General features: G+C 39.9%; 1 protein-coding gene across 1 annotated transcript in view; it reads right to left on the bottom strand.

Moving 5' to 3' along the window:
* LOC136886750 (uncharacterized) overlaps positions 1-26,525 on the bottom strand; it is a 275,978-nt gene that overhangs the window by 27,476 nt on the left and 221,977 nt on the right. Inside the window, exons 17-19 of the mRNA XM_067159555.2 lie at positions 25,048-25,230; positions 20,260-20,733; positions 1,756-1,958 (exon numbers count right to left, since the gene is read on the bottom strand). Coding sequence (XP_067015656.2) covers positions 1,756-1,958; positions 20,260-20,733; positions 25,048-25,230 — 860 coding nt within the window. The remainder of the gene's footprint in view (positions 1-1,755; positions 1,959-20,259; positions 20,734-25,047; positions 25,231-26,525) is intronic.

Genomic DNA, 26,525 nt, shown 5'->3' with positions numbered 1-26,525 from the left:
GATAATTTTAACATAAACAGCTCAAGGGTATCTGAGAAATGATATTCTTAGCAATACATAGTAATAATTATAACTTATCACAGTTAAACAGTAAGCATATGTGTGTTTTTTTATTGTAAACTAGTTTTAAATACATTGATTCGTAACCAGCCGAGCACTGCTTATAAATGTGTAAAATGCGAGTCTGGCAGAGCCTTGGAGAATTCTAGTGTGGGTTTAAAAAAATCTAATTCCCTGCCTGTCATAAGAGGTGACTAAAACAGTTCCAGGGGCTCTCAACTTGGGAACGTGGGTTGCAAACATGGGGTCATGAGATGAGTCGTGAGATTGCTTCCACTTACTTGTGCCAGGCTCCTCACCTTCATCTAACCTATCCGACTTCCCTTGGTCGACTCTTGTTCTTTCCCGACCCCGACGGTATTAGAGCGATTGAAGCCTAGGGAGTCTTTCATTTTCACGCCCTTCGTGGCCCTTGTCTTTCTTTGGCCGATACCTTCATTTTTCAAAGTGTCGAATCCCTTTCATTCTTTCTCTCTGATTAGTGTTATATAGAGAATGGTTGCCTAGTAGTACTTCCTCTTAAAACCACCACCACCACCACCACCACCACCACCACCACCACCACCACCACCACCACCACCACCACCACTTTTCCCTATTTAAATTGTAAGGACGAACTGAGTGAGAGATAACAAGGAATTTCCTTGTTTGCTAATTGCTTCTGAACTATGTATATCTACTGGAGTGACATCCTAATCAAAGGCAGAAACAAACTATCATCATGTTCCATGAGCTTGCACATATAGTGTTGCAATCTAATCTGTCCAGAAAGATGTGCTAAAAGATGTCTGTACAGCAGCTCCTCCTTGAAATCAGGTCTTCTAAACCTACACTATTTGAATATCCTGCGTTTTGAAACTTGACGCACATAACATGTACTTTGTTAACAACACCTCAATTTAAACAAAATATGACCAAAACAATAAAAATGGCCAATTTATGCATTTATATGCAACATCAAATTGCTTTAAACGGGGCCAGGGACCCGTCATTCACACTTATTTTTCAGATCTTGGGTAAAATTAGCACAGGAAAGAAATACGACCCTTCCCTAACTTCTGAACTTCCATCATCTTCCCCCCCCCCCCCCAAGAAAAATGTGTAAGATTGCAATACTATAATATATTTATTGCAGCTAATTGCCATATACAAAGAATAAACAAAATCATTCAATGCAGAACCTAATTAGAGGAATTTTCCTTCCTGCACATATTAATACATGAAGGCGATCACACTGGGAAGCAGACTACAATACTATAAATACTGTAACGAGCATGTTGCTTTTTTAATACGGTAATAGTAAGTAAGCAATCTTCTTCTTCTTCTTTACTCCTCCCCACACCTGTGGGGTCGCGGATGTAAACTGTGTCGCACAAGCGGATTTAGCCCTGTTTTATGGCCAGATGCCCTTCCTGACGTCAACCCTATGTGGAACAATATAATGATTATTGCATGTTTCTGTGGTGGTTGGCAGTGTGGTGCTTAGTCTGAATATCAAGGAGAGTGTTGGTACAAACACAGACAACCAGTCCCCGACCCAGAAGAATTAATCATACGCGATTAAAATTCCTGACCCGGCCGGGAATCAAACCGAGGACCCTCTAAACCAAAAGCCTCAACAATGACCATTCAGCCGAGGAGTCTGACAATAGTAAGTAAGCAATAATAGTTATAAAAATCAAGAATCATACTTACTTAACATAGCTGAGCTCACGGTAGAGATGTACTTTCATATCATTCTTCACTTTCGTCTTGTATTTCTTACAGATTGTACAGAAGTAGAAATTGCCCATCACCGGTCTTCCATATGGGCCAAATCTGCTCTCCAATTCATCAAGCTCACGCTCCTCACGCTCCGGTTCTTCAGCCTTCTTTATTTTCTTTGTACCACTGTCATCCTGAAAAGATAGCCATTACAACTTGTAGTACCACATCTGTATTCAATTTCACAGACACTAATCCTCAGTTCACTCCAGTATCAAACAAATATAGAAAAGTGGATGGGGAGTTCCAGTCTGGAAAATACAACAGATTCTTTAGTTTTGCAGTTATGTCCATGTCCCTTCAACTTCCCTTCCCTAAAACTCACTCACTCACTCACTCACTCACTCACTCACTCACTCACTCATTCATTCATTCATTCATTCATTCATTCATCCATCCATCCATCCATTCATCCATCCATCCATCCATCATACTCTTACATATCTCACCTGATAAAAGGACATGGAAAAATGTTAGAATGAGCAACTGAAGATGGGGAAAGCACACTGATAGTCATCATCATCATCAATTTATGCTTCCATGTTATTATAGTGTATGTTCCTTTTCATATTTCCTATCATACTATTCGTAAATTGATTTATCAATCATTCATCCCCTTCTATCTCTTATACAGACCCTTTTGGACCCCTTTCTTCATATTATTTTCTCCTTACGTCCCTATTCTGATTTTCTATTTTTATTTTTTTTAATGTCGCACCATCTTGCACAGGTTTTATGGCAATGACAGCACAGGAAAAGGTTAGGACTGGCAAGAAAGCTACAGTGGGCTTAATCAGGATACAGTCCCAGCATTAGCATTAGTGTGGAAACAGGACACCATAGAAACCATCTTCAAGCCTGCGAACAAACCCATCATCTTCCAAATGCTAGCTAAAAGCTACAAGGCCCTTACAACACATCTCACTGACCCCTCAATAAGTGTTGATGCCCACCCACCCTTCTAATTAAGCTGTGAAGCAGAAATTACCCTGTCAGGGGTGAAGAAGAAATGGATGGAGAAAAAGTGATGAAGATGATGATAGTAGTAATAAAAATAAAAATAATAATAATAATAATAATAATAATAATAACAACAACAACAATGTCATTGGCTTTACGTCCCACTAATTATTTTTTCGGTTTTCAGGGATGGCAAGGTGCCAGAATTTTGTCCCGCAGGAGTTCTTTTATGTGCCAGTAAACCTACCGACACAAGGCCGACGTATTTGAGCACCTTCAAATACCACCGGACTGAGTCAGGATCGAAGCTGCCAAGATCGGGTCAGAAGGCCAGCGCCTCAACCGTCTGAACCACTCAGCTCGGCGTATGATGAAGAGAGAGTCCATCTATGTGAAGATGTGGAGACTTTCTTTTGTGTTTTCATGTTTGTTTTTTCGTCTCTTATCTTTTTGTACTTTTTTTTACGTTGCACCAACACAGATAGGTCAAGGTGAGACAGTATTATGTAGTTTGTGACCCCCCCCCCCCATAACCTTTTCGAACTGGCATGTGTGTTGCCATTTGGAAATTCTATGTCAATCGGCTTTCGCCAATATCTACCTTGTTATGATATGCCGCGCGCTGTTGAACGGAGTTTTGGTCTGCGCCTACTGCGCGTGAGCGAGTGGTGAGGCGAGTCTAGTCTTGACCCCTAGCAACTACTTCCGGGGGAGTCGGCGTCCTGTAGCCGCCATGGATAGACGTGTATGTGAGTGTTCCGCTATGCGGCGGATGGTGGTGCTGAAACCCCCATGAAACCAACTTAAGAGGGATTATCCCTTATTCTATTAGTTGCTGGCCTCCTACTGTTTCACTGGATTATGTTTTTGCTACGATAATCCCCAGGATCCTTGGTGAACAACTTTAGTTCACGGCCTCGTGGTTGCCGGCCTTCAATAACAATGGCCAAGGTTTGAACTTCTCAATTTTTCTGGACTCAAAGGTATGTAACTGTTTTGGATTAAAGTATTTCTGGGGAAGCAAGAAGATTTATGTGTTTCGGCGTACTTCAAGATAACTGTAATAATAATAATAATAATATTTGGATTAAGACTTCCTCTTCGAAAATTGTGCTGGATATCGTGTGCGTCTGTGAGCCTTAGGAAACGGTTTCGGCAATTAATCATTTTAGAATGCAGTTCGCACGGTGGAAAGAAATTGTATGTTTATCGTAAAATTCTGTAAAAGTTTTTTTTGCACTTGATTGTACAATAAGGTGTGAACCAAGGCGCAGTTTCCAAGGTAGCGGGGTTAGCTTTCCTTCGGGTTCCTTGCCTTTTGGGTTTTATTCCTCCTTTTGTTCTTTTGCATTGTTTCTGGGATCTCTGTTTTATTTTTGATTTTAAACCGTTGGTTTTACTTCTCTTTTGTAGTCCGTGCTTTGTTTTGTCCGTTACCTTGGCAACGTGTGTTTGGGTAATTGTTGTGGGTTTTGTTTTCCGCGATTGTTGTTGGTTGATGTGTTCTTGTGGGATGAATATATTTTTGTTGCCTGGTATCGTTGGCATTTATTTCATATAAAGTGATTTATTTCGGCCTACCTTTGGTCGTTTCGTCTCGTTTTTTGGCTGGGCGAAATGTGTAACTTCTTCCTTTATTTTCGGTGCCCTTGGAAATTGCCCTTGGTAGAAATTGGAACGAATTGTGGTAAAGTTAAAAGGCAACCGGCCTAAAGGTCATGGGACTAGGGTTTGTTTACTAAACATGGTATTTGTTTTTTTTTCTTAAACGCGTGATCGATCACATTTAAATCAATATTTAATTATCTTGTTTGACGGTATGGAGGTCACTGTTGTTTTTTTTTCTTTTCCCTGTTGATTTTTACGATTTAGTTCCTTTATTTTGTTAAATGAAGTCTGCATTTTCTTATTTAAAGCTGCCTCATTGGGTATTTATTTATTAATCATATTAATTTCTTGCAGGTTAATCCAATTATTGTTAGTCAAGTATTTACATTCTTTTAAACAATATGGTTCAAAGTATTTTCTGAATTAATAATGAACCTAGGTCCACTCCTAATATTATCTTGAAATGTTACCTCTCATTTAAATGTCTATTAAAGTTTCCTTTCATATCACTTAAAAGTTGGTTTTCATTTACCACATTTGGTGCAGCGCTGCAACTATTTTCTTTGTTTGGTTGTCCACGGACCTTAAGTCGCTTTTCCTCCACGGTTTGGGTAAGTGTCTCTTTTTCTTCCTTTGGGTAATTTTAGTATCATGTTGTTGGCTGGTGCCGGTTTTATCCTTGGAATTTTTTTTGATGTACTGTGACTTGTTGCTTCTTTTTTCGCCCTTGTTTTCTCTTGTGTTCGCTTAAACTACCCTCTTGGGGCGGACACAATAGCAACCTTCACACCAGTGTCTCTGTCTCTCTCTCTCTCTCTCTCTCTCTCTCTCTCTCTCTCTCTTTTTCTCTCTCTCTCTCTCTCTCTTTTCCTATCTCCTTCTTTTCCCTCAACTGGTGGGTAAGGTTATTAACCTCATCACCGCTAGGGTGTTACCGGGGCCCTAGAGGGTGGTGATCGGTTAGAGTGGTAGCAGAGCGTGGTTGTTTGTTGTTCCACTGTTGTTGCTCTGCTGCCTAATCTCTGTTGTTTCTGCCTTGTGCAGCCTAACTTTCCTCCCCTCCTACCCTTGCTCGGTGCAGTGCTGTGGCGAATGTTGGCGGATGGAAATCAAAAATTAAAAAACTAAAAGTGTTGTTGTCAATAACTATTGTAAAAGGGAGTGCAAGGATCTTGTGTAATTTTTTGATTATTTTGTTCCATGTTTGCTACCATGGCGCGTGCTGTTACGAACCCCTCCTTCCTGCGTCGTGCCGAATTGGAGTACGAGTTATCCATTCGTGGCCTTGAACCTGCCCGTACTGTTGCTGAGTGCGCTGCCTTGCTATCAGCCAACTCCCAGGTCCCCATTAATGTATTTTCTATTGACAGGAGTCGAGTGGGTGAGTACCTTAACCTGATCTGTGACAATCTTAACGAAATTAATATTATTCGTGAAGAGTTTATTGAATTGCCTCCGTCCAAAGCCCAAGTAAACCGGCTGAGGGCCAGAGCTGACCACTACTCGGGCCGAATTCAGGATATATTATCTATTAAGCCTGATTCTGTTTTTGTGTCAGAATGTGCTAGATTGTTAACGGTGGTTTCTGGCATCACCTCTGATTTAGATTTGCTGTTGATTAACAGAGATATGGAGAATTGTTCTATTGCGACTGCACTTAACCCTTCTGTACCTACCCAGAGTGTCTCTTCCCACCAAATTGCGTCCTCGACCCATGCCCAAGGTCCGTGTTGTGTGACTGCTCCTTTACTGGAAACCTTAGTCTCTAAGCTAAATTCGGCGTCATCGCCTAACTGTTTAAAGGAAGTTTTTCGGGGAGTGAAGTCCTTTTCTGTAAATTCTATAGATGAGTGTATTCGGTTCCTACGGTTTTTGGTGGAGTTGACCGAGACTGGTAATGTGTACTCAGTTGACGATTTGGGGATTTTCCGCGCCCTCTTCCCTCATTGTGAAGGGATTCTAAAGAGAGAAATTTCTGAAGCTATCTCTAAAAATTTATCGATTGGTACCTTTCATGAACTTGTCCTTTCCAAATTTATTCCCTCTCTTGCTCTCCAAAGTCTTGTGCCCCAACACTGTTTCCGTACCCAGTTCCTGCATGAGAACTTGCTAACTTATGTGCTGGATCTGCGATTCTTTTGCAAGGTTTTTAGAATTTCTGTGCCAGAAAGTGAAATGGTCTCTAGAATTTTAAAAGGAATATCTCCTGCGTACCGCTCCTATCTTTCCTTAACCCGTTGCCCTACTACCTTTCAAGAATTGGAAGAGGCCTGTTCCTTTGCTGAAGATGTCAAACATGGGGATGCCTCCAGACCTGTGAATTTCCCTCCCCCTACTACTACCAATTGTCCTGTCCTTCCGTCAACACCTAAAGTAGTGAATGCCCGTAAATGTTACAACTGTGGGTCCCGAAGTCATCTAAGAAATTCCTGCCCTGACGTTAGGCGTGGTCCAGGCGCTTGCTATTCCTGTGGCTCTAGACAGCATGTTAAAAGAAATTGCCCCTTGGTAGACAGAAATGGTACTCAATGACTAGAAAGGGAAAGGGCAGAGTCTGCCAATTCTAAGTTTGTAAACCCTGAATCTCGTAAGAAACCGGTGTGTCCCCCTAGGTGCAATAGTATTTCTGTTCATGCCCCCTCCTCTGGCACGTGCACATTTGTCGAGGTCAACAATGAACCAGTAGATGCTCTTCTTGATACTGGAAGCGCAGTATGCTTGATGAATTATGCCTGGTATTGTCAAAAGAAATCCTCGTGTAAACTTCCGGAAATAAAACCCACTAATCTAAGATGCGTTTCGGCTAATTGTCAGTTTTTAAATATTTTGGGGACTGTGAAGGTCAAGTTAAGGATTGGGAATTTCACTTGGAAGATCAAGTGCTTGGTGACATCCAATTTATCATGTAACATTATTCTGGGTACCAATTTTCTATCTTGGGCTGGTGTCGTTTTGGATCCTCAGTGTCGAAATTTCTTTTTTAAATTTTCTCCTGACCTGAAATTTGAATTGATTAACGTTCCCTTGACAATGCCTAAAGTTTTGTGTGTGGGTTACCCTGTGTCAGATGAGTCTAGTGACATCGATCGGCTTGATCTGAATCATTTAGGAGATGCCGAAGCACGGCAAGTTCGTGATCTTTGCAGGGAATTTCCCGATGTGTTCACTAGCAAGTTAGGCTTGACCAACGTACTCGAGTATGACATTGAGTTGTCTGACCTGCAGCCTGTTCGATCCCCTCCTTATCGCCTTTCCCCACCCCGTATGTTGGAATTAAAGAAAATCATTGAGCAAATGGAAAGTGACGGAGTGATCAGACCTTCGACTTCCCCGTATGCGTCCCCTGTGTTCTTGGTACCCAAACCTTCTGGTGGTTATCGTGCTGTGATTGACTATAGGTCTCTAAATAGTAAGATTGTACTCCAATCTATTCCCCTACCCGACCTTCATACTTGTTTTGGATGGTTCTCAGGTGCAAAATTTTTCACTGTCCTGGATTTGAACCAGGCTTATTACCAAGTGCCCTTATCGAAGAGATCAATTCCCCTCACTGCCTTCATCACCGACTGGAACTTGTATGAGTTCCTCAGACTCCCGTTCGGGCTCAGCTGTGGAGCAGCTGTGTTGTCAAGGTTGTTAAATTCCATTCTCTCTGACATTAAGTTCAGCTATGTCTTTAATTACCTGGACGATTTATTAATTTATTCGAAGACCTTCGAGGAACATATGGTGCACGTTAGGGAAGTATTGCTACGGTTAAGGAAAGCCGGCCTTACAGTGAAGTTATCAAAGGTAGCTTTCGCCAGACCCAGCATGTCTTTCTTGGGACATGTAGTTTCTTCTGAAGGCGTTTCCATAGATCATTCCAGAACTCAAGCCATTAGGGATTTTCCACCTCCCAAAGATGTCAAGGGCGTTGCTCGATTCATTGGTATGGTCAATTTCTTTAGAAAATTCATCCCTAACTTTGCTGAAGTGGCTGCCCCGTTGAACGACCTTAGGAAAAAGAATGTAAAATTTACTTGGGGTAAAGCCCAGGAGGAAGCTTTCAATTCATTGAAGGTCGCACTGATTAATGCACCTTTGTTAGCTATTCCTGATTTCGAGAAACGTTTCATTGTCCAAACTGATGCCTCCGGGCGTGCTATTGCTGGCGTTCTGTTACAAGAACATGAAGATGGGCGTAGGCCCGTGGCCTACGTATCCAGGGTCCTCAATGATCTGGAGTCTAAGTACTCCATTTATGAACTAGAGTGTCTAGCTGTGCTATTTGCTCTGGAGAAATTTCGATCTTTCATTGAACACGTCAACTTTGATCTGGAAACCGATAATCAGGCTCTTTCTTGGGTGTTGAACCGACCCAAAAGGACCGGTAGAATAACTAGATGGGCATTACGGATCTCATCCTTTAATTTCAATGTTCGCCACATTCGTGGGTCTGAGAACGTCATTGCCGATGGCTTGAGCAGGATGTTTGAAGGTAACCCTTGTGTGGAAGCCAACCCATGTGTCGATAAGCTTGCTGTCAATACCGTTGGAGTTAGTGCCATCCTCACCGACTCCCCATTGCTGTATCAAGAAATTGGAGATCATCAAAAAACTGATCCGGATCTGAAAAGGATCATTGATACAATCAGTAGCGGGATCGAAGTGAAACCTTACTCCTTATCTAAGGGTGTTCTCTGTTGTAAGGGTCGCAAGGACCATAATTCCAAAATTGTCGTTCCTAAAGTTCTGGTACCTGTCATTTTCAAGTATTACCACTGTTCACCCCTTGGCGGTCATCTAGGAAATTTCAAAACTCGTTTGAAAATCAGGCAATTCTTTGTTTGGAAGAAAATGGATAGTGATATCAGGAACATGGTCAAATCTTGTAAATCTTGCGCCATCAGCAAACCTAATTTGAATAACCGAGTGGGATTATTGTCTTCATCACAAGCGTCGCGCCCCATGGAACGACTGTTCATAGATTTCGTAGGACCCCTCCCCCGATCTTCCTTGGGAAACACCCACATTTTTGTCTGTATAGATGCCTTCTCCCGGTTCTGTTGGATCTTTCCCACCAGGTCCACTAATTCACGTACCTCTATCTCCTGTCTAAATTCCATCTTTGCATCCTTTGGCCCACCTAAGTTCTTGGTATCTGACAACGCTAGTTCTTTCACCAGTAACTCCTTCAAAAGGTATCTGTTTGAGTTGGGCATTTCACATGTCACCACTATTCCATACTATCCAAATCCTTCTTATGCAGAGAGGTTGAATCGGAACTTAAAATCTGCGTTGATAGCGTATCATCATGGCAACCAGTCCAAGTGGGACTCCTGTCTGCATTGGTTGGCCCATGCTTTCAATTCCGCTACTCATGAGTCCCATGGTAAGACGCCTATGTCTTTAATGTTTGGCTATACTCCGTACTCCCCTATGTCTAACCTGCTATGTATTGAGGATCTTCTCCCAGACCTATCTAGACCTAATGATGTTCAAAAGATCTGGAACGAAGCAAAAAGGAATCTAGCTGTGTCATACGAAAAGGTCAAAAGGCAGTACGATAAAGGTAGGAAACCGTCAAAATTCAATGTTGGTGATCTCGTGTATGTTAAGTGCTACCCAATGAGTAAGGCCGTGAATAAGTTTTCGGCAAAACTTGCCCCTAGGTACCAAGGCCCGTGCACTGTGTTGGAGTTCTTGTCTCCCGTTTCTATTTTAGTAAGCGACCCTGTAGCAAAGCGTATTAGGCGCGTTCATGTTTCTCAAATTAAACCCGGTTGATCTGGCAAATTGTACCGCATCTTCCGCTGGATGAATGCACCTTTGGTAACTGACCTGTATCGTTAGTGAATTTAGCACACATACTGTGGGATGGCGAGCGAGTCAATCTGGTCCTTTCTGTGTCTCGTGTTGGTGATTCTAATTAGTACTCCTTGTATGTTACTGTTTCTAGGTGTGGATCCTCGTAGTTAGAAATTGTCTTTCCTTAATTGTCTCGTGATGGTGGTATTAATACCTTGGAATAGATATCCTCGTTATCTAACCTTGTGCTTATGTGGTGCGCTACCGAAGTTCCATTGGGGAAATCTAATGACATCTAACTTAAATTGTGCTTTGTTGTCCCTCTGTTTTCTCTAGGCTTTTAGTATGTAATTTCAAAGACTTGTTTCTTCTGTAGCTCCGCATAGGATTCCTTCCGCTGAACCCTTCGAACATCTTGTGACTTAATCATTGCTGAGCTATGGTGTGCCTGAGATGGAATGTAAGGGAGTGTGTCTGGTGCCTGAGTGTTTACCATTTTGTCATCCTTTCATGGTGTGCGTGTGTCTGAAGATGTGTGGTGCTTAGTCATGATTGGGTTGCTATTTGTGCCATTTTAGCATTGTACGATTTCTGATTGTGGTGTGTTTCGATCATTTGGTGTCGGATAAGTTCCCTGTTTGCCTTCTGCATGGACTCCGTGTCTTAAAGGTGTTTCTGTTCCGGATACTGATGTTTGTATTCATTCATGATTGAGAGATCTGACTCTCCTACTTTTGGGCACTCTTCGCGGCTGTTCTAAAGGTGGTTTTCTATGCGTGAACCCTCTATATTATTTTTCCTGTAATGGATTTTTGGGCTGAATTTATCTTCCTAACCTTTTGGTTTTGGGGTTATGTAGAATATCTGTCTCCGATTTTTTCCTGTGGGCGTTCGGTTGGTGCACTCCTGCCAGCATTATGGTTGTATCTCCTGTGTTGTAACTTGGTAATGTTGTTGTGAGTTGTTCGGATCCTTTTGAAATGTGGACCGTTAGTAACGTGTGTAATTTTCCTTATCTACCGGTTGGCGTGTGGAGTTTTCGGTGGTACTGTCGGACTTCCTTCCTGAGGATATTTCTCCTTTTGTGCTCTGTGGGATGGACCTAGCCCTTAATCTGTACCTGGTTTGCTGTTGTAATTTCTGCTTTGTATTGTGCTGTTTTGTGTGGTCTGTGAGCACGCGTTGAGGATAGCTATCCTTTATCTCTCTATGAATAACCCGTGCTGCTAGCTTGTCATTATTTAGGTAATCGTGTTCGGATTACGTTGTTTGGTTGTCAAGACACCTTGGTTGGGATGTGATTTGTCCTTTAATTTACCTCTGTGTCACGGTAGATTTGGCTGTTGGTTTGGTATCCCTTACTCGGTGGAAGTACACCTTCGGGTGGGCAATTCTTAGTTATCTGTTGGCTCTGGGATTTTCGACTTGTTCTTCCTCACGCAGAATTAGGTTTGTGGTTACTATTCTGTACCACGTTGCCCCGGGCATTTATTTTTGGTAGTTGTACCTTGATGTGGCTGTTATGGATGACTGACTGATCGCGATTTTTCCATCTGGTAACCTATAGGAGTCTCCTGATTGCCCATCGATGCTACTGTTGCCTGTCTTTCCTCTCTGTAACTCTAGGGTTTCTGCGTCCCTTCTCTCTGATGGTTTCCCGTTGGTCTGTTCAAAAATTAGTTTTCTCTGCTTGAGTCCTTACCTGTGTTTTGTTGGTGATCTAGGATAAGTTGCCGATCCCAGTGTGGTTTGTATTTTGCTCAGCCCCTCGTTCTTGACCCTTGGACCGATTGACGAGTTCGCCACTCTGTGGTTGTGTGTGTGCCACTCCAATATCTAAAAGTGTAATTTGAATAGGTCTTTCATGTGTCCTCTTAGTTTAACTCCTGCTATTCTAAACCATATGTTCCAAGGACGTCTATTCTTTGGTGTGGTCCTGTACCTTTACTTATATATTTTTCTTGTGGGTGATTTGTGCTTGAGTAATATTACTGATTTCCCTTCCGTTATGTTCTTGATCCTTAGGGATATCTGTCTTAGTCCTAGTTGGTATTATGTGTTGGATCGTACCCTATGTGTCTATGTGTTCTTGTTCATTGTTTCTCTACGTGTCATGGCTAAGTGTCCTTCGTGGCAGTGTAACATGGTGTGTTTTACGTAGTTTCCCTTTGATTTCTTAATTGTCGTTGTATGGACCCTTCTTTTCCTTCGGTACTATATTGGACCAAGTGGAAAGCTCTGGGCTTCAGCTAGTTTGTTGGTAACTAGCCTATGTAAAGTTAATTGGCGGATCTATGGATCCTGTAACTGAAAACTCACCTACTTAAGTTCCTGGTTTGCCTTTTTTTTCTCCCTCTTCTTGTGGTTTTGCCCCCATTCGGGTTTTCCGGTGCGTTTCATTTCCCCTGTTGTCTCCCTTTGCAACACAAGATCATGCATTTCCTTAATATCAAAGGAGACTTGTAAAGGCATTCGTGCATTAAAAATTAATTTACCACCGTGCTTGAGGAAATAACCTGGATGCGTGGACTTATAATTATGTGGTTTTCGTTTAGTTTTGGTCAGTATATCTGTGATTAGTGTGAGAGTTGCCGAACCCCAAGGTGAACTGCGTCATGTGTCATAAACTATATCATTGTCTGATGCATTGAAAACAATGTGTATTGGGTGAAACTGAATATTTGGTGAACTCTGGTCATTGTGCTCTCTATTTGATGACAAACTTTACTCTGGTGATTTTCCGAGTGCTCGGTTAACGTTTCTGGACACTGATGTTGATCGCACCCCGCCAATTATTTCTAAAAACTATGTGATATGGAACTATGTCTTGGACTATTAACCTGGTCATGTGAACTCCTAACTAAAATTAGTTAATCTTGGTGGTCGTTTCCTGTTGGACTACTTCGCCCAAATTTAGTATATATGTGACCACCACATCATCATCGTGTTATGCTTCAGATTTGTCGGCTTTCGGGGCGGGAGGACTGAGACAGTATTATGTAGTTTGTGACCCCCCCCCCATAACCTTTTCGAACTGGCATGTGTGTTGCCATTTGGAAATTCTATGTCAATCGGCTTTCGCCAATATCTACCTTGTTATGATATGCCGCGCGCTGTTGAACGGAGTTTTGGTCTGCGCCTACTGCGCGTGAGCGAGTGGTGAGGCGAGTCTAGTCTTGACCCCTAGCAACTACTTCCGGGGGAGTCGGCGTCCTGTAGCCGCCATGGATAGACGTGTATGTGAGTGTTCCGCTATGCGGCGGATGGTGGTGCTGAAACCCCCATGAAACCAACTTAAGAGGGATTATCCCTTATTCTATTAGTTGCTGGCCTCCTACTGTTTCACTGGATTATGTTTTTGCTACGATAATCCCCAGGATCCTTGGTGAACAACTTTAGTTCACGGCCTCGTGGTTGCCGGCCTTCAATAACAATGGCCAAGGTTTGAACTTCTCAATTTTTCTGGACTCAAAGGTATGTAACTGTTTTGGATTAAAGTATTTCTGGGGAAGCAAGAAGATTTATGTGTTTCGGCGTACTTCAAGATAACTGTAATAATAATAATAATAATATTTGGATTAAGACTTCCTCTTCGAAAATTGTGCTGGATATCGTGTGCGTCTGTGAGCCTTAGGAAACGGTTTCGGCAATTAATCATTTTAGAATGCAGTTCGCACGGTGGAAAAAAATTGTATGTTTATCGTAAAATTCTGTAAAAGTTTTTTTTGCACTTGATTGTACAATAAGGTGTGAACCAAGGCGCAGTTTCCAAGGTAGCGGGGTTAGCTTTCCTTCGGGTTCCTTGCCTTTTGGGTTTTATTCCTCCTTTTGTTCTTTTGCATTGTTTCTGGGATCTCTGTTTTATTTTTGATTTTAAACCGTTGGTTTTACTTCTCTTTTGTAGTCCGTGCTTTGTTTTGTCCGTTACCTTGGCAACGTGTGTTTGGGTAATTGTTGTGGGTTTTGTTTTCCGCGATTGTTGTTGGTTGATGTGTTCTTGTGGGATGAATATATTTTTGTTGCCTGGTATCGTTGGCATTTATTTCATATAAAGTGATTTATTTCGGCCTACCTTTGGTCGTTTCGTCTCGTTTTTTGGCTGGGCGAAATGTGTAACTTCTTCCTTTATTTTCGGTGCCCTTGGAAATTGCCCTTGGTAGAAATTGGAACGAATTGTGGTAAAGTTAAAAGGCAACCGGCCTAAAGGTCATGGGACTAGGGTTTGTTTACTAAACATGGTATTTGTTTTTTTTTCTTAAACGCGTGATCGATCACATTTAAATCAATATTTAATTATCTTGTTTGACGGTATGGAGGTCACTGTTGTTTTTTTTTCTTTTCCCTGTTGATTTTTACGATTTAGTTCCTTTATTTTGTTAAATGAAGTCTGCATTTTCTTATTTAAAGCTGCCTCATTGGGTATTTATTTATTAATCATATTAATTTCTTGCAGGTTAATCCAATTATTGTTAGTCAAGTATTTACATTCTTTTAAACAATATGGTTCAAAGTATTTTCTGAATTAATAATGAACCTAGGTCCACTCCTAATATTATCTTGAAATGTTACCTCTCATTTAAATGTCTATTAAAGTTTCCTTTCATATCACTTAAAAGTTGGTTTTCATTTACCACATTTGGTGCAGCGCTGCAACTATTTTCTTTGTTTGGTTGTCCACGGACCTTAAGTCGCTTTTCCTCCACGGTTTGGGTAAGTGTCTCTTTTTCTTCCTTTGGGTAATTTTAGTATCATGTTGTTGGCTGGTGCCGGTTTTATCCTTGGAATTTTTTTTGATGTACTGTGACTTGTTGCTTCTTTTTTCGCCCTTGTTTTCTCTTGTGTTCGCTTAAACTACCCTCTTGGGGCGGACACAATAGCAACCTTCACACCAGTGTCTCTGTCTCTCTCTCTCTCTCTCTCTCTCTCTCTCTCTCTCTCTTTTTCTCTCTCTCTCTCTCTCTCTTTTCCTATCTCCTTCTTTTCCCTCAACTGGTGGGTAAGGTTATTAACCTCATCACCGCTAGGGTGTTACCGGGGCCCTAGAGGGTGGTGATCGGTTAGAAAGGGATTTGTCTCCCGAGCAAACCGTTTGAATGGATAGTATGAGGTGAATACTTATTCGATAGTCAAATGATTAAGAGTGGGGGTCCAGCAAGGTAGAATTATTGGTGGACATCAATGTTTTTTTATATATTCAGTATATAAATCACATGAGTAAAAAATTAGTACCACAGATAAGGCTTTTTGCAGATGATGTTATACAGTATAGAGTAATAAATTAGTTACAGGATTGTGAGCAATTGCAAAAAGACTTTGACAAAGTTGCGAGATGGTATGATGGTAAACAGGGTGAAAAGTAATGTTGTAAGTTTCACCAAGAGGAAAAGTCTTCTCGGTTTTCATAACTGAGTTGATGGGGTGAAAATAACTCAAGGGGTTCACTGTAAGTACAGTAGAAGTCCGCTACAGTGAGTACGGCATATAACGAGAACCCTGCTATAACAATTTTTTTACTGTCCCTTCCAAATTCCTATATTAAACTGTGTATTATCCTTTGGTTACAGCGAGAGTCCTATCACCGACGCATCCATTATTACGAGCGATTAAGCGCACACGATTTTTCCATAACCGATATTTCAACACCCCAGCGATTATGTTGTACGAGATCAATCACCTTCGGTATAGTTTCCTCGCTATGTCCACAAGCGAGTTCTCTCATCGACATTCGAAGGCGACGTCGGAGTCGATTAGTAATACCCGTCGAGTGCTGTTCCAAAAAGAAAAATGTGAATTGAAAGAGAACATGTTTTCGTAATAAATGCGTAATTAACATGCCCGATAACAGTTAACTAGTTAAAAGTAAAGGCTGACTAAACGATCGTTTAATTTTAATGCTGAATACTGCAGTTTAATTAGAACAGGATATACCTCAAGATATGGCAGAGTGCGTAATTGATTTCAGTGGTTAGTTTATATTTTCTCACATATGGTTAAATTACGGAAAGGCTATTATCACGTAAATTTATAGTGAGAAGGTTATCATTTCTTTACTGCCGCATGAAGTATGTTTTCATCATACGTATAGTATGGTTAAGTTAGGATAGGTGACGCTGTTTGAAAAAGAAAACTGCAACGTTTGCCACAAAATGCAATCGATCATCATCGCTTGCCGGCTGTACCTGTTCCATGTATCTTCACATTATGACTATCCATCATGAAAATACAATCATCTTCGGTATGGTATAGTTTGTCTCAAGTATTATTACAATATTATAAGTCCACCTGTTCAATACAATACAAGGTATAGTTTCTCGTTATGTGCATTTGCGAGCTCTCTTGTCGACATTCTAAGGCGATGTTTGAGTCTATTAGTAACATCCGTCGACTGCTGTTCTCTAAAGAAAATTTGGAATGAAAGAGAATAACTTGCTTTCGTAATAAATGTGGCTGATAGCAGTTGTTAACCCGTTAAAAATAAAGGCCAAAGTAAACAATTTCTTAATTTTAATGTTTTATATACTGAAATTAAGTAAGAATGTGATACCCCTCACTTTCTCGCGTCTAGTTAAATTTCAGGAAGGTTATTCCCACGTAAATTTTTGGCAAGGAGGTTATAATTTCTCTGCATGCATTTGAAATATTTCATGATACATATATGGTTAGGTTAGGTGACTCCGTTTGAAGAAGAAAACTGAATTGTTTGCCACAGAAGTCTCGTGAGTGATACCGCATTTCTCCAAATTCAAAACAACGTTTTTCCCTCAGAATCACATGCGAAAAATCAAGGGTTGCCTTACATTCGCAGCCTAACAGTAGTGAACACCACTGGCAACTACCGCGGTAATCACGCTGCTTCCTTTCACCCCCGTACTATACAACAAAGGCATTCATACGATTTTACAAAGCACTTTCTAAGCCTGATTTAAATTTTTTGAAGCAAAAAGTGGGGATCGCCCTGGATTCGGAGAAATAAGGTATTATATTTTTTTCAGAATGAAATTAAACACACACTTTAACGCAGTATCCGATTTCGAAAAATAACAAACAAGTAAGACGTTGTGTGGACATCATCCGCGGAAAAGCAATTTTTTAAACAAACTGATTGCTGTTTCATATCGATTTTAATGTGCATGGGGGGCCGATGACAATTTGTTATAGCGAGTAATTTTTCCACTGTTACGTATTCTCGCTATAACGGACTTCTACTGTACTTAGGTGTTAATATATCGAAAGAACTTCATTGGGGTAATCACATACACGGTATGTAAGTAAAGGTTTCAGATCTCTTCATCAGGTTTATGAAGGTATTTGGAGGGTGTAATAAGGATGTAAAGGAGAGGGCATACAAGTCACTGATAAGACCACAATTAGAGTATGGTTCTAGTGTATGTGATCTTCATGAGGATTACTTGATTTGAGAACTGGAGAAGATCCAAAGGAAAGCAGTGCAATTAGTTGTGCTTGATATCCAACAAAAGAGGGTTACAAAAATTTTGCTAAATTTGAGCTGGGAAGAAATATGAGTAAGGAGATGAACACTCTACTAAGCAGTATGTTCAGAGCTGAGCTGTCAGTGGAGAGATGGTTTAGAATGACATTTGTAACTGTATAAGCTTGAGTGGAGTTTTTAAAAGAAAGATCATATATGATCAAGTCGAAATTCAACAGGGCAAATTCACATTTATAGGAAGAGGAATTAGGGCCTGGAATAATTTCAGAGGAATTAGGGATTGGAATAATTTCCTAAGGGAGATGTTTGGTAAATTTCCAACTTCTTTGAAATCATTGAAGGAAAGACTAGATAAACAAATGATAGGGAATCTGCCAATTGGACAAGAGCACTAAATGCAGATCAATGGTGACTGACTGATGATAAATTAGTGACTAACTAAACTGTTTCCTCTTTTCTTGATGGTTTCCATTAAAACAAATGTTTCTTCTGCTCTCCTCAGGACTTGAGTCATTTGATACCTTGTGGATCTAAGGCATTCATAGGGTTTGAAGCCAACGCCATACTTCAAATGCTCCTAGTCTTGTTTTCTCTGCCTTCAGCAGAGTCTACATTTCAGAGCCGTAGGTCGGAATGCTCCAAACAAAGTTTCAACAAAATACTTTCTCACTCGTAGTGCTATGGCCTTGGATGCCAGTAGGTTGCTTTTCTTACTGAAAGTTTCTTTTGCCTGAGCTATTCAAGAAAAGGTCATCTTCTTCACACCTCCCAAAAGATGCCCTTAACAATATTCTGGATGTTTTGTGAATGGCTGAAATAGTCTAATAAAATGATGTTACTTGCTTTACATCCAACCAACTACTTTTTAACAGTTTTTGGAGATGCCAATGTGCCCGAATAGTCCTGCAGGATTTTGTTTACGTGCCAGTAAATCTAGCGACACGAGGCTGATGTCTCTGAGCACCTTCTAGTACCACCAAACTGAGCCAGGATTGAACCTGAGAAGTTGGGGTCAGAAGGCCAGCGCCTCAACCATCTAAGACACTCAGCCGGGTTTCTAATAAAATGTTTATATATACTATGTTACTGAACAATCTTAGAAAGAAAACATTAATAGTCATCTCTTGGATCCTTTACCAGAGCTTAACAACTCTGTGATAAACTTCCACAGATCTATTCACTATAAATTCATCTTCACTATCGACAATAAAAACAGACTCTTCGTAACTCCCTAAAACATCCAAAATATCATCTGCCGTCACACTTTCTTTACACCTGGATGCAACCATTTTGGAAGGCTGCCGAGGCAAAAATAAAGCAAACAAAAATAAAAATAGGGTACGATACATAAAATAACCTGTCGTCATCCTAGGGTACAGCTGGAGGATACAACCTCATGCTGAACAACAAAACTGCAGCATAAAAATTAAACTCAGGACTGAGAGAGAGAGCAAAACTTAAATCTGAGTCAACTCATTGCTGGAACAGCAGAAGATGTGTTTACTTCAGTCATCTCAGGCATGGGTCAGAAAGAATTAGGGAGAGCAAAACATGTATGACAGCCAAGTTGATATTGCCAACTGTAACAGGCTCCTTGAGACCAAGTCCTGTCAATAAGATTTACTATCTGAGGGGTAGAGCACCTCCTGACACTAGATGAAGAAAGGCAGTGAAAGTCGAGAAGAAATGGCACCCTGAGTAGAGATGTAGCCAAGGTCACGAAAGAGCTTTTTATGGACAACACAGCCTGATCTGTCATCACCTGGAGCTCATCAAGCAGACCTAAGGTGCAGCTTGGTACATGAAGGATGCCAAAGGAATAGCGAACAGCAACTTGCTCGATAGTTATGAACTATCATACACAAAGCATAAGATGCTGAAGAGACTCTATACTGGTGTGTCCTGATGTAAAACTAATCCCAAAATATGGGGCTATGTAACCATACATCACCACAAATGAGCTTTATGTTAAACTTGTAGGATCCAGAGAATATCTTTTGGTTTACAGACAGCTAGATAAAGCCTGTGCAGTGGATGACCTGTTTCAGGAAATGACAAGACTACCCCAGACTGTTGAATTCTGATCTTTGTGACATTTAATTGTGCATTTGTTATTGTGTCTACCTTGATGTTTCTCATTTCCTTTTATGGATATACTGACTACTATTATAGCAAAAATTCAAGTTCTTAATGTATGTATGTATGTATGTATGTATGTATGTATGTATGTATGTATGTATGTATGTATGTAACTTAATTTCTTGTCCTAGACACATTTTAAAAAGAAATTATATGATGAACTATCATACTATAACCTCTCTAAAAAAAAAAAAAAAAGAACTGACAGGTTGATCATTCCCAGCTTCTGTTAATAAAATAATAACATCTAAACTTAGAAATTTAAAAAATTAGTGAAACCACGATCTGCAGACTGACCATTGTAAACTGATAAGGAGAGTTGTTGTTCCAACTAAACAAAACTCTCACAAGTTTACATACATGCAATACCTATTTGTTAACAGTACCAAACAAGGAGCATCATCAATGATATAAAGGAAGAAGACTGCTACGTTCTTGCAGCCCCATTACTATTTAATCCAAGGAAGAAGATAGTATTCAATTCTTACCTGCAAGAGATCACTGTCCCTCTTGGCTTGGTGCCGCTTGGTGTCTTCCTCGGCTTCCATAAGAATACCACGAACATGAATGATCCTTGGCTTGTCACGACCCCATCGTGGTGAAGAATCAAAGGGTGCAGGTGCTGACCCGCTCGCACTATCAGCATCTGTACCTTCACCAGCATTCCCTTCAGGAGATGTTGGTTCCTCAAGTCGCTGATAGACATGTATCATCTCCTTATCTGAGCCAGGATGGCGGGAGGTGAAGTGCATCTCAAAATTAGGCCGTGACGATGATCGGAACGTGCAAAGTCCACATTTGTATTGGCTCTTCAAACCATGCACAGTCCATGCATGATTGACGACTTCTGCACGTGTGGAGCTGCGGAACTTGCACAACCCACAGCGCCACGGCTGACGCTGAGGCTGAGCCAAAATGGTTGATGATGAACTAGGACGTTCAACACTTCCGCTAGCTTCACTCTGAAAGGAAATATTCAGCCAATGTTTTAATATGATCTGTTTCATTATCTTGATCAATTAGATTGAAGTAAGAGTAATGAGCACTTGCAAGAAAGATTCTGAATCAGAAAACAGGCTCCTGTTTAATGTATGCCATATTTCAAAATTAAAAGTCAAGAGAAAACACAAACAATTAACCTACAATCATTATCACTACCACCACCATCATGGACAATTTGCAGCCTTTGGGCGGACATACTGAAAACACGCAAGTGATGAAATTCATTTTTAGATTCTGTACTTACTACAATGATCCTTTTATTGCCATAGAGTTTGAGACACCGGGCTGTCGTAACTTCCTCCCACAGGAGTTCTTTAATGTCTAATGTATTAAATAGGTGGACCTTACATTTTTCAGTTTGTAACCTCTGTAATATCTCCATTCTGACCAACCATCTACATATTTCTTGGCATTTCCTTTTAGTTTCCATTTCCGTACTGCTATAATCTACATTTTCCTTTTACATCCTGTAGTACAGCATTAATGGATCAGTTTCATACTGATCCATATTGAAATACAAATTACAAATCAGAAAATGAAAAGTTGAAAATGCTTCCACCTATTCAATACTTAAACCCAAGCCATTTAAAGAGCTTCCTAGCCCGCAGCCGGATGAGATTTCAACTACGCGCAACTGAAATACATTGATTCACTTCAAGTGTTACTACAGGTATAGGAGTAGCCCGATATTCACGAAATTTGGAATTCCGTATGATAAAACTATGTACATGCAGATAATTACATAATTCTTTCACATTTCCTTAGTAATTTAGTTTCATATGATAAGAGTTCGAAGCACTCTTCGAGACAGAGACCCAAGTCACACTCCTGGCAGCAGTACACCGACGTCTTCTTTTCGCCGTGTTTTGAACATACGATGCAACGTCTCCGAGGTTTGTGTTTCTCACTGTTGGGTGCTAATTTCCTAATAAAATGTCTTTCCTGCAACCTTGGAACTGTATTATCTGATGCGTGCCAGCCTTGAATATTTCGTTCCCCGCCCGAGCAAGCGTATTTTGTAAACAAACCTTCCATCAGCTGAACACGATAAGATAACTGCTCAATGTTTGTCCCTGTGACTTGTCTGAATATTATTAGAGAATTCAGGAATCAGAATTCACTGTTGAAAACTTCCCTTTGACCTGTATAATTATCCATAGCCTCCCACACGAAATTTCCATTACTGGTTCCTCCTCATCATCACTCTATTTACCACTGGATCCGCTACAGCCACATCATCTATTTCATTATCACTGCTGCTAATACTGTCACTACTACTTCCAACTAAACTTTAATCTGAATTATACAATATTTCAAGCACGTTACTGTCAGTCAAACCACGGCTGGAGCTAGCCATTGAGCGCGGCGCGTCACACGGACTGTGAAGCTGCAGCGAGACCGAAAAGAGCAGGATGAAACTGAATGAGGGGAATAACATTTATGACGAAAAAACCAACTTGATACATATTTCAGATAAAAGGTCGAGACATCGTCTTTCAAACGAGATATATACCATGAACAACTGGTTCTCGTATCGTATGACAGAAAGCAGCACTAACTCATGCCTACACAGTGCGCTCGTAGAGAGTTATGAAAATACTACAAGCTGAGAAATAAAGACAAATATAATAAATAAACCGCACTCTTAATGTAAAATTAGAGCAAAGAACATCACGCGAAAAGACAAACTTCTCAGAATATCAGAATATCATTTATTTTATTCTGTAGAAAAGAATGAACAAACAGACTTTTAAAAAAGCAGAGATTAGGGCTCAGACTTACTTGACAAATACTTATCCTTGCAAAAACAACGTCATTTTAACGATTATCAATTCTTATTTACAACACTGATAAACCCGAAAATGTCTTCTTGGAAACAAAACCATCTGCATATCCATAACTCGAAAACTCTTTGCGCTATAGCTGTAAATGCGGAACCATGTATGGGTCTATACGTCGTATAGAGGTCGGCGACTACGGAAGAAAAGAGTCTATACCACGTATAGAGGCTGGCGCTGAGGGGTTAAAGCATTAGTAGAGCCGGAACCCATACAGGTAATACTCCATGACATGTTAATGAGAAACCACCACCTGTATTCATCTCCATCTTCTTGTACCTTCACTTTTCCTGCCTTTACGCACTTTATCCTATGATGTTTATCTTATGTGTTCCCATACATACTCCCATTTTTCTATGTGAATGAGAAATCAGTTTCAGTATTTCCCTTTCTTTTCCCCTCTCCTGAAGAGAGGCAACCAAATCTAACAACTAAAAGAGAATATTCAAAGTGATCCATTTTATCATACATTTCTAACATCTAATTTTTATTTTATATGAAATCAAGGATGAGCCTCTGCGGCAGTGCGCCAGCCTCTCACCGCTGGGTTCCGTGGTTCAAACCTCAGTCGGTCCATGTAAGAGTTGTGCTGGACAAAGCGGAGATGGGAAAGGTTTTTCTCCGGGTATTCCAGTTATCCCTGTCATCTTTCATTCCAGCAACACTCTCCAATATCATTTCATTTCATCTGTCAGTCAATCATTGCCCCAGGAGCGCGACAGGCTTTGACAGCAGACACAATTCCTATCCTAACCGCTAGATGGGGCTTCATTCATTCCATTCCTGACCTGGTCGAATGACTGGAAACAGGCTGTGGATTTTCACTTTCATTAAATCAAGGACAATTTATTTTCAGTTACAGAAAGTTGAAAATGATACAGAACATTATTTCTCAAAATGTATCTACAGTTTAACCCTAAAACTGTGGACGGTTTCCCAGGGAGACATCAAGTGCGATTTTGTCTCAAAATTCAAACTTAGGTTTTTTGCAAATCACGAAGTCATAGTGGTTCCACAGTTTAATCTATTGTTTTGAAAGCCTTTGAGAAACAAATGACAATCATAGCTATTATATGGCTGCAGAAGTGGAAGTACTTCGATGTTGATAATGAGGTTGCACGGAGCAAAATCGAAGCCAACACTATCATTTTTCTGTAATTAAAAGAAATATTTGAAAACTGGTTGCTGAGTAATGAAAAAGACACTTTGAACTTTATGAATGTCATGTTTTTGAGCCAAATTGTATGTGAAAATATCCTTTTTAGCACATAAAAGTCAATAATGTTTTATTAAAAATATTTCATAAAAATCCTTTTCATGATTAACTCAAAATAATGGCGATGACTTCTTTAATTTTATAAAAATTATGTAGATCAGTCTTTCAGTTTTATATTGATATATGATAAGGTTAAGTTATGATTATGATATGCTTCCAGACACTGTTGTTCAATTATTCTGTGCATTATGGAAAATTACTGCATTATTTGACGACAGGTAAACCTGAAGCAATTCAAGGATTAACTGAATAATAAGACGACATGTAACGGACACAAACTACACCTTGAATATCCAAAATAACATCCAACCTCTAAGTTTTGACAAATGTCATAACACACTAAAATATCAAACCTCTTTATTCTTGGAAATAAAACTCATATCTCAATCAAATGGAACCAAAATACAAACATAATCTTGCAAGTTCTACGGAATGCAGTTATTTCTTCTCTTTAAACAGATTCCAATGTATTAAATTTGTAGCATTCCAATACAGTTGATTTGACATTTCCAGAAGCATCACAATTCCTCCAGTTTTACTTTCTTCGTCCTCTGATTCCTCAATGTACACTTTAAGCAAATGAAATGTTATAATAATTACAATATTTAACACTCTTCTTACTGCTGTAGAGTTTTGACACATTGGACTGCGCAACTTCCTTTTGCAGGAATTCTTTAATGTTAGTTTTAAACACCTTCCAATGCTTCTGACCTCATCCGGGACCACATCTGCCATCTTGGGAACAGGACAGCAACTACGTGACTGTGCCTCTGAGGTCGGTGATTCCACACATATCTTCCTTATCTTGTCGAAAATACAGATCATTTTAAACTGTTGGTATATATCCTTTTTAACATACTACATTTAAAAATGCTTGATGTTTACTGTCATGATTTGTCACACAATCCTCTGTCCTCATTATTATCCTTCATCCTCTTCCTATTTCACAATCACCACCTGTTAGGTAAGATGACAGCGTAGCTTTATTTCCCATAACAAATTGTCGCCGTAAAACAGTTTCCCGAACCATTAACTGTGATCATTACCAGAAGAGTTTACTGCACATCTTTGCAGAAGATGAATCAAATAAATGAATACTTGTCAAAAATCAAATCAGCTAAAAAAGGAAGAAAAAACCTCTTATTTCACTGAATAATCACCTGTGCTGATTCTCCTTCCGGTTCACGTACTACATGGACAAATGGTCGTTTCTCTGGATGTTTGTCTGCCAGGTGGCGTTCCACTATGTGCCGTTGGAAGTGATTGTACATGCAGTGGGCACACTTATACAGTCGATTGTCATGCATCTTCAGATGGGCACCCAGACGATCAATGGATATCACCTTATCGCAACAAAGAAAGAAATAATACAGAATACTAATATGGCAAAATAAACACAACAATTTTATGCACTTAAATGGAACAGTAACTCCTTCATACTAAAGGGAGAAGTAGAATGGTGTAGATTTTCTATCAGAGGATCTTTAGGAATCAGGAATCAGGATCAACACCAAGGTTAAATAGATAAAATCCTAATGTAACTGGCAAAAGGAACACTGAACACTGCAAATTTCTATGCAACTACATGTTTCAGCCAGTATTTATGGATTATATACATTCTCTAGGAATTAATGTAGGATATCAACTTGTACAACATTACAAATTCTATATACACCACGAATTTTCAGATTTTAAAGCAGTTCCTCAAAATTTGTACATATCTTTAATTTCTTTTTTATGCATATGTTTGAAGACAAGACAATCACTAATCAGTTAACTCCACAGCCAATGGTATAGAACAGTTGTTCCATTGATGAAGTGTACATCTTCAAATCTTGGCAGCAAAATCTTCAACATCAAGCAAGCTTGTAGTTTTACGAGACTGTACTCATGAGATCTCCAGTTTTATGTGTCATTTTGAACAACGTAAATGTGACTCTTTTCAAACATCCCACAGGCACTGGCTGGTATCTGAACTGGTGAAAACTACAAGCAATGATTAATTCCACTTGAACATAAAATTTTCTTAACTTTCAAGTCAGTGGAGGGATTTATGTTAGACTAATTTATCACATTAGAGGATCACTGTGCTTAACAATGAGAAGTAGAGTAATGAAAACATATTGCATTAAAACTCATTGAATTGCCAACCCATAAAAACATTATCCAAACATTATTGTCATTACTCTATTAGATTTGAACACCATCTCATTAATTGTCTGATATTCTTCTGATAGGTATTTGGTATTTTATTATGTGACTGTGTTGCACTAAAGATCGAAATTCAAATTTGGTTTCTATCATACCTTAAATGGTAAGTATATTTCAGTAATAAAACATATTACAAAATTAAAACACCATAAGGAATCCCTCTATGTTTGTGTTAACGTTGAGTAGACGAATCTTCATCAATTCCAGTTTAGCAAATTAAACACCTTTGCCCCAAACTCTGTTCAATAACTGCCTCAACTCCTGCCAGACAGAGTAATTGCCATTCTAGAATCAGGAAAACAAGCTAGATATCATAAAAAGGACAGTAGTGTGACCTTTCTTTGCCATTTGTACAAGGTATTCAAAAGAATGATTTTAGCACGACTGACATATAAAATACCACTTTTTATTCCACAGCAAGGGGCTT

This window comes from Anabrus simplex, chromosome X, assembly GCF_040414725.1.
Source record: "Anabrus simplex isolate iqAnaSimp1 chromosome X, ASM4041472v1, whole genome shotgun sequence".
NCBI classification, from domain to species: Eukaryota; Metazoa; Arthropoda; class Insecta; order Orthoptera; family Tettigoniidae; genus Anabrus; species Anabrus simplex.
This window is presented reverse-complemented; position numbering and strand designations above follow the sequence as displayed.